General features: G+C 46.4%; 1 protein-coding gene across 5 annotated transcripts in view; it reads left to right on the top strand.

Annotated features, from left to right (window-relative positions):
• The window catches only part of LOC144480461 (sorting nexin-1-like), a 61,984-nt gene extending 45,962 nt beyond the window's left edge, over positions 1–16,022 (top strand). For all 5 annotated transcript variants that reach the window (XM_078199909.1, XM_078199908.1, XM_078199910.1 and 2 more), the window contains exons 9-15: positions 4,100–4,213; positions 5,659–5,752; positions 9,473–9,678; positions 10,335–10,478; positions 12,714–12,794; positions 12,917–12,988; positions 14,193–16,022. In XM_078199909.1, the coding sequence (XP_078056035.1) occupies positions 4,100–4,213; positions 5,659–5,752; positions 9,473–9,678; positions 10,335–10,478; positions 12,714–12,794; positions 12,917–12,988; positions 14,193–14,243 (762 nt within the window). In that variant the 3' untranslated portion in view covers positions 14,244–16,022. The remainder of the gene's footprint in view (positions 1–4,099; positions 4,214–5,658; positions 5,753–9,472; positions 9,679–10,334; positions 10,479–12,713; positions 12,795–12,916; positions 12,989–14,192) is intronic.
• The last annotated feature ends 595 nt before the right edge of the window (positions 16,023–16,617 follow it).

The following is a 16,617-nucleotide window of genomic DNA, read 5'->3' on the forward strand; positions in this document are numbered from 1 at the left end:
AACCGGGATATTGGGTTCATGTCACACTATTTGTAACTCCCACAGTTGCGTGGACCTGCAGAGTTTCACTGGCTGTCTTGTCTGGAGACAATACACATCTTTTTAGCCTGTCTTGATGCTCTCTCCACTCACATTGTTTCGTTTCTTAAAGACTTGATTAGTTGTAAGTATTCGCATTCCAACCATTATTCATGTAAATTGAGTCTGTGTCTTTATAAGCTCTGTTTGTGAACAGAATTCCCACTCACCTGAAGAAGGGGCTAAGAGCTCCGAAAGCTTGTGTGGCTTTTGCTACCAAATAAACCTGTTGGACTTTAACCTGGTGTTGTTAAACTTCTTACTGTGTTTACCCCAGTCCAACGCCGGCATCTCCACATCATGACTATCCCCGTGGACAGTGAGGACCCAAAGATCAAAGCCAAAGGCTCTGCAATCTCATCCCTTGCCTCCCAAAGAATCCTAGGATACATTTCATCAGGCACAGGGGACTTATCGACCTTCAGTTTATTCAAAACTGCCAGGACATCCTCCCTCCGAACATCTATTTCCTCCAGCCTATTAGCCTGTAACACCTTCTCTTCCTCAAAAACATGGCCCCTCTCCTTGGTGAACACTGAAGAAAAGTACTCATTCATCACCTCGCCTATCTCTACTGACTCCATACACAAGTTCCGACTACTGTCCTTGACCGGCCCTAACCTCACCCTGGTCATTCTTTTATTCCTCACATAAGAGTAAAAAGCCTTGGGGTTTTCCTTGATCCGACCTGCCAAGGACTTCTCGTGTCCCCTCCTAGCTCTCCTAAGCCCCTTTTTCAGCTCATTCCTTGCTAACTTGGAACCCTCAATCGAGCCATCTGAACCTTGTTTCCTCATCCCTACATAAGCTTCCCTCTTCCTTTTCACAAGACATTCCACCTCTTTCGTGAACCATGGTTCCCTCACTCGGCCATTTCCTCCCTGCCTGACAGGGACATACCTATCAAGGACATCCAGTATTTGTTCCTTGAAAAAGTTCCACTTTTCATTAGTTCCTTTCCCTGACAGTTTCTGTTCCCAACTTATAAGAACAAAGAACAGTACAGCACAGGAAACAGGCCCTTCGGCCCTCCAAGCCTGTGCCGCTCCTTGGTCCAACTAGACCAATCGTTTGTATCCCTCCATTCCCAGGCTGCTCATGTGACTATCCAGGTAAGTCTTAAACGATGTCAGCGTGCCTGCCTCCACCACCCTACTTGGCAGCGCATTCCAGGCCCCCACCACCCTCTGTGTAAAAAACGTCCCTCTGATGTCTGAGTTATACTTCGCCCCTCTCAGCTTGAGCCCGTGACCCCTCGTGATCGTCACCTCCGACCTGGGAAAAAGCTTCCCACTGTTCACCCTATCTATACCCTTCATAATCTTGTATACCTCTATTAGATCTCCCCTCATTCTCCGTCTTTCCAAGGAGAACAACCCCAGTCTACCCAATCTCTCCTCATAGCTAAGACCCTCCATACCAGGCAACATCCTGGTAAACCTTCTCTGCACTCTCTCCAATGCCTCCACGTCCTTCTGGTAGTGCGGCGACCAGAACTGGACGCAGTACTCCAAATGTGGCCTAACCAGCGTTCTATACAGCTGCATCATCAGACTCCAGCTTTTGTACTCTATACCCCGTCTATAAAGGCAAGCATACCATATGCCTTCTTCACCACCTTCTCCACCTGTGTTGCCACCTTCAAGGATTTGTGGACTTGCACACCTAGGTCCCTCTGTGTTTCTATACTCCTGCTGACTCTGCCATTTATTGTATAACTCCTCCCTACATTATTTCTTCCAAAATGCATCACTTCGCATTTATCCGGATTAAATTCCATCTGCCACCTCTCCGCCCAATTTTCCAGCCTATCTATATCCTGCTGTATTGCCCGACAATGCTCTTCGCTATCCGCAATTCCAATGCCCCCTAATTCTTGCCTAATCGCATCATAATTACCTCTCCCCCAATTGTAAACCTTGCCCTGCCGTACGGCCCTATCCCTCTCCATTGCAATAACAAAAGACACCGAATTGTGGTCACTATCTCCAAAGTGCTCACCCACAACCAAATCTAACACTTGGCCCGGTTCATTTCCCAGTACCAAATCCAATGTGGCCTCACCTCTTGTCGGCCTATCCACATATTGTGTCAGGAAACCCTCCTGTACACACTGCACAAAAACTGCCCCATCCGAACTATTTGACCTACAAAGGTTCCAATCAATATTTGGAAAGTTAAAGTCCCCCATGACAACTACCCTGTGACCCCTACACATATCCATAATCTGCTTAGCAATTTCTTCCTCCACATCTCTATTACTATTTGGGGGCCTAGAGTAAACTCCGAACAACGTGACCGCTCCTTTCCTATTTCTAACCTCAGCCCATATTACCTCAGTGTGCAGATCCCCCTCGAAGTGCCTTTCCGCAGCCGTTAAACTATCCTTGATTAACAATGCCACTCCTCCACCTCTTACCAGCTTCCCTACACTTAGTGAAACATCTATACCCCGGAACGTCCAACAACCATTCCTGTCCTTGTTCTACCCACGTCTCCGTAGACCTCGTAGAGGCAAGAAAATATTAGATTATAGAGGCACCTGTGTTGGCACAGATTTGCTGGGCCGAAGGGCCTGTGCTGTATTGTTCTTTGTCTCAGGAGAGAGGGTTTGTTACCTATTGCTCGAGCCCCACCCCTTCCTCAAGACGGTGTCCACTGTTTCCAACATTTTGCTGTTTACTTTTTGACTATTTGTTGGCCTTTTCTCTCACCAATTCACTTCTCTTTAATTGCCATCTTGTCAGTTTGTGCCTTCATTTGTTTGTTCCATTGTCATCTCATGATCTCTTGAATCTAACCATTTCTTACTTCATTGACGGTTTGCTGGTGATCCATCCAATTAACTTCCCCTCAATTTGGAATATTGTTTCCCCCTTCCTTCCTTTTCCAGTATGACCCTCGTCGGATTTCTGTCCACCTATCACTTGCCTTTTTGCCTACAAATACTGACCAACCTTCTCTAGCACGTCTTTGCCCATCAGTGAAGAGCCAGGGATATTAAACCTCTATCTCCAGTCTAATCTCCTTTGCTTTCTCCATTCTTTTTTGCCACCGTGTACTTGTGTCGTTTATGCATGCTGATGTCCTTTCTTGTGTTTGCATGCAGAGCTGATGTACAATGGCGATTGCCCAAGTTTTACAGAAATGTTTAAAATTGAATTCCATGAGATCTCCTAATCCATTAAGCCTGTTGTTAAGCAAGCTACTTGCAGAGATAAACCAAACTGGCTCAAAGCTGGCGCAACCATACCTGATTCTTTTGTCAAGATGTCTGGTCACCATTAAATCTGCCTTTCTGAACCTTGGAGCACCCCTGTTCCATCAAACCCGACATGTTCTTTAGTTGTCACTACTGAATCAGCTTCCTCGGACAGCTGGGAGTTTGGTATTTAGCCTGCACTGTGGTGTGGACCTAGCACACGAGTAGCAGTCTCACTGCCTGTTAACATGTCCATTGTTCTCATTGGGTGGCACAGTGGTTAGCACCAGGGACCTGGGTTCGATTCCAGCTTTAGGTGCCTGTCTGTGTGTAGTTTTCATGTTCTCCCTGTGTCTGTGTGGGTTTCCTCCGGGTGTTCCGGTTTCCTCGCACACTCCAAAGATGTGTAGGTTAGGTAGATTGGGCATGGTGAGTTGCTCCTTCGTGTCCCAAGATGGACTAGCTGTGGTCAATGTGTGGGCTTATGGGGATAGGGTGCAGTAGTGGGCCTGGGTCAGGTACTCTGTACAAGAGTTGGTGTCGATTCGATGGGCTGAATGGCCTCTTCTGCACTGCGGGGATTTTATGCTTGGCCGTATTTGGTTTGGTGACTGGTGGCCCTGTATTTTATTGCACTTTATAAAGCATCAAGGATAAAAAGTTGATCTAACATTGTTCATATGTGGCAACAGTTAACTTTTTATGATTTAGAAAGCTACTGAAAACTGTCTCTAGTTCCTATCTGTGGGTGGAAAATATTAAAGTGGTTTTTGGTGAGCAGTGTTGTGTATAACATTGACATTTCAATCTGATTTACAGTTGCCACGAGCAGTAAACACTCAGGCTCTGAGCGGTGCTGGTCTCCTTCGGATGGTGAACAAGGCTGCTGATGCAGTCAGCAAGATGACCATTAAGATGAACGAGTCAGATATAGTAAGTGTTTGGTGGCCACTGTGCAATGAGCAACAGGCTTCACTTGCTGTTTAATGTTGCGTGTGTGTGAGTAAGCAATATCATTCCAGTCTCTAATGAGCTGAAGCATGACTTGGGTTCACAGAAAATGTTAAATAATGGTCAGATCAAGAGCTGCAGGTGATAGTTGTACCCATGACGATGGCAATCCGAGAGTCTGACTTCCTGCCTGTGGTCCTATATTGTGTTTTCCATTTCCAGTCATGGGAATGAGAGTGGAGGGGCAGGGACAGAGGAGCTGGCTGCATAGACGGCTGAATCTATGGCTCAAGAAGAGGAAATCCTCCAGGGTCCTGCTTCTGATCACCACACACAACCTGACTCTTAATGTGAGGGTGGTGGAGGGATCCTTCTGTCAGCAGTCACTCTCTCTGGGGCTCCAGGTCCTGTCCACAATCTGCCAGTTACTGACTTGCATATGAACAAGGAGCAGGAGTAGGCCATTCAGCCCCTTGAGCCTGCTCCGCCATTTTAAAAAGATCATGTCTGATCTGATAGGAACCTCAAATCTGTATTCTCCCGACCCCCCCCCAACCAAAAACCCTATCACCCCCTTGCTTGGCAAGAATCTATCCACCTCTGCCTTAAAAATATTCTTTGACTCTGCTCCCCCCCCCCAACCTTCTCAGGGAGAGTTCCAAAGACTCTCAAACCTCAGAAATTTTGCCTCATCTCCATTTTAAATGGGCGACCCCTTATTATTAAACAGTGACTCTTCGTTCTAGATTCTCCCGCAAGGGGAAACATCCTTTCCAAATTCACGCTGTCTATACCCCTCCGGATCTTGTGTTTCAATCAAGTTGCTTCTTGCTCTTCTCAACTCCCGCCTAGCCTGTCCAACCTTTCCTTGTGTGACGAGCTGTCTATTTGGGGTATTAGCCTGGTAAACCTCTGAACTGCTGCCAACACATTTGTGTCTTTAACTTGAAGGAAACAAATGCTTGTTGCTTCTGTTCTCTGAATCTTTATTTGATTCTAAAAACTGCGAAGTCATCTGTGAACATGACACATAAGGGAGTTGCAGTTGTGTGTCTCAGAATTGTTAGGAAGCAGAGGGAGGCCATTTGGCCCATCATGTCTTCACCAGCTCTCCAAGCAAGCAACATGGCTCAGTGCCATTCCCCTGCCTTTTCCCTGTATCCCTGCACACTGTTTCTATTCAAATCATCATCGAATGCCTCCATCGCACTTCCAAACCACTTTAAATCTGTGCCCCCTCATTCTTGATCCTTTTGATGAGCGGGGGCAGTTTCTCCCTGTCTACTCTCTGGACTGTTTGGGTTTTTATATATTTCCCTAGCCTTTCAATGATGGATTGAGAAACCTGTGCATGAGGCATGTGGAATGAGTCTGCTCCATTTCTCCCTCCCTTTGCACTATGTGATATTTGTCTGTTCTCTCTCCAGTGGTTTGAAGAGAAGTTTCAGGAGATTGAGAATGAAGACCAGCAGTTACGCAAGCTCCATGCTGTTGTTGAAACACTCGTCAATCACAGAAAAGGTGAGGCGAGAGAGTTTGAACAAAAGATTGGCGCAAATTTGACTCTGAACAAAACAATCTCATCTTGCAAGCTAATCGATAGGGAAAAGGGACTCGGCAAACTGTTGACTATTGATAAAAGGGATGGATAAAGTAGATGTGGAGTGGATGCTTCCTCTTGTGGGGCATTCTAGGACGAGAGGTCATTGTCTTAGGATAAGGGGCAGCAAATTTAAAATAGAGTTGAGGAGAAACTACTTCTCCCAAAGGGAATCTGTGGAATTCGCTCCCCCAAAGTGCAGTGGATGCTGGGACAGAGTAAATTTAAGGAGGAGTTAGACAGATTTTTAATTGGTAATGGGTTGAAGGGTTATGGGGAGAAGGCAGGAAAATTGGGATGAGGAGCATATCAGCCATGATTGAATGGCGGAGCGGACTTGATGGGCTGAATGGCCTAATTCTGCTCCTCTATCTTATGAACTTATAATCCTACTTATAAGCAAACGGGTTCACATTTCCCCTGGGTGAACATGTCAAAGAATGTTTGTATGGGTCAGAATGACAAAACTTCATCTGTAGAAGCAGTGGGATCTGTGTTTTATTTTAGGGCCCCAGTAGATGAGCTTAGCTAGGCTGAATAGCTTGTGCCTTGCATGCGATGTACTGCATTGTTTTGATGGGTTAGCAGGGTGGGGTTAATTACACATTTCTGCTCATTGTTGGATGTGGCCAATGGTGGTTCTGCATTTGAAGATTACCTGAAGTCGTTGAGGCTGTTGGTTAATCCCATCAGGCAGTTAATCAGAAACTCCAGATGTGCTGATGCCAACATATCGTGAGCGGAATGTTCACTTCAATTTGCAATGTGTAGGTTGTGATTATGCCTGAGCACTGGGGCCTAAAGGAGAACTGGAAGAACGTGCTTATCAGGACCCAGGTTTAGGGTGATCCCTCCCCAGTTCAATATGATCAAGTACAACTTGTTCATCAGCCCAAGTTCAGGATGTTACAACACCTGGAGTTTTGAAAGTAAAACATACCATGCGAATCATATTGAAACTTTATTTTTTAGAACTGCGACTAAGCGCACAGAGGTATTTGAACAAATACCTGTTCTGTTTTAATAACTAACCTACTCATGTTGGCACACAACTGATTGCAGAGTGGAATAAATGCTCTAGTGCAGTAGATGACTGTGGTTTTGGCAGTTTGACTTTCCAACTGAAGGAGTCATACAGACTCGATGCTAACTCTCTTTCTCTCTCCACCAATGCTGTCATACTTGCTGAGTCTTTCCAGCGTTTTTTGTTTTTATTTCCGAAGCATCTGCAGTATTTTGCTTTTATTGCTTGCCCTGGGACTGTTTGAGACAGTGTAGACTTTATTCCCTCCGCCCCCACCTGTCCATCCGTGAAACCACAGGTGGTATCCTGCTCAGTTACCCCAGGGTATAACACCGATCGGTGTCCAGTAGACGGTGTCAATACCATACACTATGTTGCAGCTCCATCACTCAGTCAATCGTGGGGGAATGAATTCTGACCTGTGTATAGACAGAATGAGTCGAGATGTTATTGTACAATCTCAAACCGCAGCAATCCAGTGACTGGTAGTAATCTCATGTCTGACCTTTCTTGTAGTTTGCTTTCTGCTCTGCTTCTCTTGCTGTTGGTGCCAGGCCATGCAAAAAGAAACTCTAGATTTTAAAAGAAATGCTGGATGTGAGCTATGTAAAATGGAAAGTTCCCTATCCCCCAGCACACCGATTCTTCCACATGAGACTAAAGGAAATTGCCTTGTTGCTGGGGGAAGGAAACGTGAGAGTGAATAAGGAACTTGGAATTTTTTGGATTGTTCCACATATCACTTTGTAAATGAAAGTGAGTTAAAGTTTTAAAAAGTTTATATATTAGTGTCACACGTAGACTCACATTAACACTGCAATGAAGTTACTGTGAAAATCCCCTAGTCGCCACACTGGTGCCTGTTTGGGTACACTGAGGGAGAATTTAGCATGGCCAATGCACCCTAACCCGCACATCTTTCGGACTGTGATAGAGTTTTTCGAGGAAGTGACGAAGGTGATTGATGAGGGTAGGGCAGTGGATGTTGTCTACATGGACTTCAGTAAGGCCTTTGACAAGGTCCCTCATGGCAGACTGGTGCAGAAGGTGAAGTCACATGGGATCAGAGGTGAGCTGGCAAAGTGGATACAAAACTGGCTCGGTCAAAGAAGACAGAGGGTAGCAGTGGAAGGGTGTGTTTCTGAATGGAGGGCTGTGATAAGTGGTGTTCCTCAGTGATCAGTGCTGGAACCTTTGCTGTTTGTAATATATATAAATGATTTGGAGGAAAATGTAACTGGATTGATTAGTAAGTTTGTGGACGACACAAAGGTTGGTGGATTTGCGGATAGCGATGAGGACCATCAGAGGATACAGCAGGATATAGATCAGTTGGAGACTTGGGTGGAAAGATGGCAGATGGAGTTTAATCCGGACAAATGTGAGGTAATGCATTTTGGAAGGTCTAATACAGATAGGAAATATACAGTAAATGGCAGAACCCTTAGGAGTATTGATAGGCAAAGGGATCTGGGTGTACAGGTACACAGGTCACTAAAAGTGGCAATGCAGGTGGAGAAGGTAGTCAAGAAGGCATACGGCACGCTTGCCTTCATTGGCCGGGGTATTGAGTTTAAAAATTGGCAAGTCATGTTGCAGTTTTATAGAACCTTAGTTAGGCCGCACTTGGAATATAGTGTTCAATTCTGGTTGCTGCACTACCAGAAGGATGTGGAGGCTTTGGAGAGGGTACAGAAAAGATTTACCAGGATGTTGCCTGGTATGGAGGGCATTAGCTATGAGGAGAGGTTGGAGAAACTTGGTTTGTTCTCACTGGAGCGATGGAGGTTGAGGGGAGACCGGATAGAAGTCTACAAGATTGAGAGGCATGGACAGAGTAGATAATCAGAAGCTTTTTCCCAGGGTGGAAGAGTGAATTACTAGGGGCATAGGTTTAAGGTGCGAGGGGCAAGGTTTAAAGGAGATGTACGAGGCAGATTTTTTACACAGTAGTGGGTGCCTGGAATTCGTTGCCGGGGGAGGTGGTGGAAGCGGATGCGGTAGTGACTTTTAAGGGGCATCTTGACAAGTGGATGGGAATAGATGGATACGGTCCCCGGAAGGCTAGGGGGTTTTAGTTCAGTTGGGCAGCATGGTCGGTGCAGGCTTGGAGGGCCCCAAGGGCCTGTTCCTGTGCTGTAATGTTCTTTTTTGTTTGTTCCTTAGAAATCTTAGAAACCCTACAGCACAGAAAGAGGCCATTCGGCCCATCGAGTCTGCACCGACCACAATCCCACCCAGGCCCTACCCCCATATCTCTACATATTTACCCACTAATCCCTCTAACCTACAGCATCCCAGGACACCAAGGGCAATTTTAGCATGGCCAATCAACCTAACCCGCACATCTTTGGACTGTGGGAGGAAACCGGAGCACCCGGAGGAAACCCACGCAGACACGAGGAGAATGTGCAAACTCCACACAGACAGTGACCCGAGCCGGGCATCGAACCCAGGTCCCTGGAGCTGTGAAGCAGCAGTGCTAACCACTGTGCTACCGTGAACCTTAATACTGCAATTGAGAGATGGGGGGGGCAGATATTAAGTCCCTATTGGATGAAGATTTAAGGGTTGTAAACTGGCCTGTGCTTAGCCTGTGTTCTGTTTTGCTTGTCAGAGCTAGCGATGAACACTGCTATCTTTGCGAAGAGTGCTGCCATGCTGGGGAGTTCGGAGGACCACACGGCTTTATCCCGAGCACTGTCACAGCTCGCAGAGGTCGAGGAGAAGATTGAGCAGCTTTACCACGATCAAGCCAACAACGACTTCTTCCTGTTTGCCGAGTTGCTGAGTGACTATATCCGCCTGGTCTCTGCAGTGAGGGTATCAGGAGGTGCTAATTGTGCCATTTTAATATTCGGCAAGCCAGACCTCTGCTAGCCGGCTTATTACTCGGTGGTTTTTCATGTTGGGATATTTTGCTGGCACAAGCTGCTTCATTAGTTCTCCTCTCCCCCCCCCCCCCGGCCATTTTGGGCGATGAAAGATCCTTTGCTGGTAGGGGAGATTATCTGTTGCATGAATAATGTGGGGTCTCCTTATCTTTGGGGGATGGGGAAACACAGCAGTTAAAGTACATGTCTCCTTTTTTCTCTCTCCCTCGTCCCGTTATATCCTCTGGAAAAAAAATGACTCCACAATTGGGGATGCTGTCCTTTGGTAGTTTGCTCAAAGGTCTATCCGGAGCCTGCCTGCGCGGGGAGGGGGTGGGGGGCTGCCTGCATGGGGGACATTGATGAATAAGCGGTAATAAGGCCCCTGAACCTTTCTCTATTCAGCGTCACTGTTGAGTGATGAGAATAAGGAGCCCGGGACCTGTCCAATGAAATAAACTTGTTACGGTCCAGTAAGTGATGCTGGAACCTCCTGCTTTGCTCAGTCCCGCTTTGCACTTGCTTTGCTAATTGAAGCATTTGAGTAATTTAGTGTGTGTTTTCAATGTGGATGCTGAGTGCTGTGGTGTGGCTGTCCTGGTGCAGGGAGTGTTTGACCAGCGGATGAAAGCGTGGCAGCGATGGCAAGATGCTCAGACCACACTACAGAAAAAGCGAGAGAACGAAGCTCGACTCATTTGGGCCAATAAACCCGACAAACTACAACAAGCCAAAGATGAGATAACAGAGGTATGGGATGTACGGGGTGGGAGCAGGCATCTGCCTGGTTGTTCTGTATTCTTACTGACCCATATGCAAGCTTCATTTTCCTGGTTAGCCATCTGCCTGTCACTAGTTACTGTATAACATGTCAATGCGTGTGTAATGTTACTACAACCCTCGGGTATCTGTCAATAAAGCTTGCATTAGTTACCGACTGAGGACAGGAACAGAGTCCTGAGAGCACCATTGGCCTCAGTAATACTTGGTCAGTATATAATGGATTATTTCCAATCTGTAAATGTCCATAAGTCACTTCTCGCAAAAAGATGGATTTTGAATTGTTTGAGTCCAATGTTTAGCTTCCGCTGTGGCAGCATGCCACTGAGCTACAGAGAGCAGAAAGATTCCATGATTCATCATTGACCTGCGCTGATCACAGCTGGCGTGCTGTTAAAATTGGTGCCCGTAGATTGAAGTGAAACCTCACCCTCTCTGGCAGCCACCCAGTCAGCCTGCTGGAATGTGACGGGTTCAGTGTCCCGAGTGAGAGATCAGTTTGGCTTGTGACAGCTCCCACAGTTCAATAGCCTGCTGGTGCCTGCTGTCCAGTTTCCCTCGAGTGGTGAGTGATTGGGCGTGATGGCAGCGGGCAAGCTGCATCTTTGGGGTTGTAGAGCAGCAGGAGTTTGTTTTCAAGGCAGCCGCTCACCATCCCGATTTTGGAAATATATCGCCGTTCCTTCGCAGTCACTAGGTCCAACTCCTGGAATTCCCTCCCTAACGCGTTGTGTGTCAACCCCAGCACGTGGGCTGCAGCGATTCAAGAAGGCAGCTCACCACCACCTTCTCCAGGGCAACTAGGGATGGGCAATAAATGCTGGCCTAGGCAGCGAGGCCCGTGTCCCACAAATGAATTTTAAAGAATGACCAAGTGTAGAAGACTGGTTGGTTGCAGCAGAACCATACCATTGTGAAAGAGGGAGTGACGGCCTCCCCTTCATTCAGCTCATCCAAAGCTCAGCTTTTCCCCATACCCTACCGTCGTCCCTCTGTTTATCAGTTTACATTGGCAGTCAGTTGAGAATGGAGCAGTGCCTCTGTTTTTAAGATTCTTGGTCTTGTTTCAGACCCTTTGCCCCTCTGTCTCTGTTAGCTCCCTCGGAACTCTGCGCTTCCCCCAATCCTAGCCTTGTGAGAATCCCTGATTTTCACCACCGGCAGTCGTGTCTGCAGCTGCCTGGATCCTAGGTTTTGGAATTCCCTCCTTTAAACCTCTACCTTGCTTTCCTCCTTTTTAAAGTGCTCCTTAATACCTCCCTCTCACTAAGTTTTTGGTCATCTAATCTAATATCTCCCGGGGTTGCTCAGTATCAGAGTTTGTTTGCTCCTGTGAGATGCCTCTGAGCATTTCCTCTGGTAAATGGTGCTGTGTAAATGCACATTCTCATCTCAGACAGATGAAGTCAGGCTATTCAAGCACTGAGTCTGGAACCAATCCTGCCCTTGCCAACAGCATCTTCTCAGGAAAATGCAGGATAGTTTATCTCTGGGCAGAAATCTGACTCTTCTTCACCAGCTGGGATGATGGTCATAGTCATAGAGGTTTACAGCATGGAAGCAGGTCCTTCGGCCCAACTTGTCCATGCCGCCCTTTTTTTTTAAAACCCCTAAGCTAGTCCCAATTGCCCGCATTTGGCCCATATCCCTCCGTACCCATCGTACCCATGTAACTATCTAAATGCTTTTTAAAAGACAAAATTGTACCCGCCTCTACTACTGCCTCTGGCAGCTTGTTCCAGACACTCACCACCCTCTGTGTGAAAAAATTGCCCCTCTGTACCCTTTTTTGTATTTCTCCCCTCTCACCTTAAACCTATGCCCTCTAGTTTTAGACTCCCCTACCTTTGGGAAAAGATGTTGACTATCTTGCTGATCTGTGCCCCTCATTATTTTGTAGACCTCTATAAGGTCACCCCTAAGCCTCCTATGCTCCAGGGAAAAGAGTCCCAGTCAGGGTGCTAAGGCCCACCACAGCTAGATCCTTGCAAAGATCACACCATCTGCGTAGCTCTGGTACTGAATAGACTCTGCCATTTGGACAGGACTGAGTTGCTCTGGCTTTAATGAGTACAGGAGAAGCTTTTTGCCTGTTGGCTCTAGATGAATGTTTATCCTCAGTCTGTCTCCTACCTGAGAACACTGGCTTTGGGGAGAGCCAGTGAATGATTGTAGTGATGCTAATGAGGTGCTGTCTGTTTTTAGTGGGAGCCCAAAGTTCTCCAGTATGAGAGAGATTTTGAGCGGATCTCGGTAACCATTCGGAAGGAAGTTGGTCGGTTTGAGGTAAGCAGTATTTGAGTGGAGTTTTTATACATGGCCCATGTCAGCTAGAGGCACTGGGGCTTTTACCTTGCCTGCTCTCCTCTCTACATATTTTAATATTCCTGTCTTTTTTACACTTTCAGAAAGAGCAAATCAAAGACTTCAAAAGTAGGATTATTGTGTATTTGGAAACGCTTCAAAATTCTCAACAACAGGTGAGCTATCTCGATCCAGGATTGAATTATATATCACTCCTTAAAACCAGTTTGCTGCTTGTATCCTGTTCTGGGTGCTAGTTATGTGACAATCTGTGCCTGTTATGGGTGGCGCAGTCGTTAGTGCTGCTGCCTCACAGCGCCAGGGACCCAGGTTCGATTCCCAGCTTGGGTCTGTGGAGTTTGCACGTTCTCCCCATATCTGCATGGGTTTCCTCTGGGTGCTCTGGTTTCCTCCCACATTCCAAAGATGTGCTGGTTACGTTTTGCTGTGCTAAATTGCCCTGTAGTGGCAGGGGAATTAGCAGGTTAAAAATGAAGGTTATGGGAGATTGTGGTTGGCACAGACTTGATGGGCTGAATGGTACTGTAGAGCTTCTGTGATACCTGCCCCGCTCCCCTCCACTCCTGGTCCATTTCAGTAACTTTCTGGCATGTTGGTTCAAACAATCACTGCCCAGGAAAGTACTGGTTCACCATTACTGAGCCTGGCATTGCAGCGTCTAGAGCTCTGGTCACAATCCCAGGGTAAGGGCTCAGCCATTTAGTACTGCGATGAGGTGTGTTCTGGTTGTGAATCTTTGGAATTCTGGTCCTCAGGACTGTGTGTGCTGAATCATTTAAGAATGTTCAGAAAGGAGAGTTTTTTGGACTCTATCCATATCTCTGGATTTGCTTATTGGGCAGCAGAGTGGAGCAGGAGATGAGCCGTGATTGTAATGAATGGCGGAGTGGCTCCTCTGGGCTATTGCTGCTCCTGTTTCCTCGTGAATTAATTTTGCTATGGGTTGCAACCATCCCTTTGTGACTGGCAGAAGCAGGCTGAAGTATTTGATTTGGCATGTTTATCTGTTGCAAGTTAAATAGCAGAAACTGAGTCCCAGCAGATTGTGAGCAGAGTAGGGGGATTCTGAAGGCGGGACTGAGAACCAAATCCCTTTTTTGTTTTGGCCTGCCTAGGTGATTTAGCTTTTATTTTGGACATGCTGCACATCCATTGTCAGTTAACGGGACCAAAGAGTGCACGGTCTGTACAGAGTTTCTTGAGTTGCTGAGCAGCTTGGAGAACTGAAAACTGTAGATTGGGAAACACCAGCTGTGTATTTTATTGCAGCCGTTCACTGCCTTGACACTTCCAGTTTTTTGCACGTGGGATTTTATTTTTGAAATGCCAAACCTATAACCAACATTTTTCTTTTGACAGCTCATCAAATACTGGGAAACCTTCCTGCCAGAAGCAAAAGCCATTGCGTAGTGGGATTGAGAGTTTGTGGACACTCGCTGCCTTTTATATCGTACCTCCAGCCTATAAATGAATCTGCAGTATCGCCCACAAAAGGGGACACTCTTCAGTGGTTGCAGTTTTTCTCTTGCTCTTCCTATGATGAATCTTGAAGTATAATCTTTAGTTTCCATATATTTTCTTATGAATTGATCAGTGGGGAAACCACGTTTAGCGATGGATTTGAGATTTCTTTTGCCCGTTTGTATATGTGGGTTTGGGAGGGGGTGAGTGGGAGGATTATCTGAATTTGGTTATCACTGCATCCTCCCCTCTCTCCTGATGACAAGCTCCTGCCCTCCTCTGACAGACTGCTATTTTGACATGTTACTCTTTTTTTTAAGAAGAAAAACCACCTGTCTTTCCTTCGATGGCCTGATTTCTACAGGCCTACGCAAGGACCAAAGAGAGATTTTTGGGGATCTGAGTGATGAGCGTGCCATAGTCAGGACCTGCCGCTGCTCCCAGCTGTGAATGTCACACCGGAACCTTTCCAAACGCGAATCAAGCTTTCAAAACAGAAATAATTGTTAGCCTGGGAATTCTAAGCTGCCAATACTAGTGGCCAAACCGTGATAAATTGCCAATTCATGAATAGTGTTTAATGTTTAACACGCACGGCCTCTTTTCTGAATCTATGTCCAAGCTGTTTGCATTTCTTTCTCTGCTAGTTTTTTTTAAAAATGTGATTAGCATTGTAGTTTGAGCTGCTCCACTGGGAAGTAGGAGAGAAGGTGAAGGTCTCCAGCAACAAGTTCTCATTGAGTACATGTGAATATAGGAGTATTGTGAAGATGGCGTGTGAAGTGGTTGGAGAAAGAATCTCTACCACTTCATGACGCCCTCCATGAGCGTAAGTTGCTCTGCTTGCTTACGAGAACCTGGCGATGTGGATTTCTCTGGCTGAGATGACTTCCCAGGTCGACTTTCCAGCCCTGTGTTCCATTTGAAATTTTCCTCCTTGCATTGGCTTCTGAGACCAGACAATAAATGCCAAAACTGCAATGGGTAGGTTAATCCAACCGTAACCTTTCATCTATTGTGACCGAACTAACACTAACTCTGGATCCATGTATAAAGGAGTGGCGGTAGCTCAGTGCTGTTCTTTCATGAACCAATCGTGGGGGTTTGGCGGGTGGGAAACAGCGGCTTGAGCTGGGACTTGCATTTTGCTTCTCTTTTTTTGCCAATGGAATTGATATATTAGTGGCATGGAGCAATATTATAAACACTACTGTGTTCCACTCCAATTCCACCCATCATGATGCAGCAAAACTCCTGCCACTCTATCCCCCCCACTCCCCCCTCCCACCACTACCTACCTTCCCCCTCCATTATCATTGAGCCCCTGTAATAACCCCCTGGTAATGTGCGTGCGTGTGTCTGACTGCTGAAACTGTGACTAAATGAGGCCGAGTAACTGTCTGCTTTCCTGGTTGACGGCCAAAGCTAACTAGAAGCAACAAGAATCTTCAGTTTACATTCCAGTTACCGTGTTCATGGCCTGCCCTCAGAGGGTTAAGCTCATTTAGTATTCTGGACAAAGGTACCCGTGTCCTTGTGCACGCAGTCAGTAATCTTTACTCATTTATGCACCAAAATCCTTTTTTTTAAAAAACTTTTTGTTTAATGTACTTTCAGAGGAACTGAGATTGTCTCTTTTCACTGTTTGGGAACAAGTAGAAAAGAGAGAGTTCCGTTCCTCATCTGCTTTTGTGACCTCCACATTCAAAATAAAGTTCATAAATGATTTACCAGATCCTTTTCTGGTTTTTCTTCTTTTGTTATTGATGTTAAAGCGGTGAGTCTGTGTAGCAACCGTTACTCCCTAATACTGTGCAGTGTAACGTGACAGAGGACGAATCCCCAATCATGGCCAGTACTGAGCTTGGTGACCTCTGGAATCCAGCAATTTATCTTTTCAGACCAGCGAGAGGAAACTGGTCAAGACTTTTGCCTCCAATACTCTAATGGTGTACAGTCTATACGTGAAGAATGGTGCGTGTCCCCTGAATGTGTGCCACCTGCACCAATCATTATATTCAGCGACCGGGGCGGGGGGGGGTGGAACTCCCAGCAAGATTTATTTTGACCTGCCTGGTTTGAAAAAGTTAATTCTGACACTGACACGTGGTGAATTCAGTGTACTACCTACAAGATATCATCGGCTCCTTCCAAACCAGGAGGGTGAAGGCAGCAGGCTATCCCATGGCTCTATGTAAATCCAGGATTGCCTGTGTAACAGTGCTGTGTGGTTGCACCTTCAGAATATAGAAACATAAAGTAGGCCGTTTGGCCCTTCGAGCCTGCTCTGCCATTCGATCTGATCATATTCAATACCTGCAGC

The sequence above is a fragment of the Mustelus asterias genome, chromosome 29 (assembly GCF_964213995.1).
Source record: "Mustelus asterias chromosome 29, sMusAst1.hap1.1, whole genome shotgun sequence".
Taxonomy (NCBI): domain Eukaryota; kingdom Metazoa; phylum Chordata; class Chondrichthyes; order Carcharhiniformes; family Triakidae; genus Mustelus; species Mustelus asterias.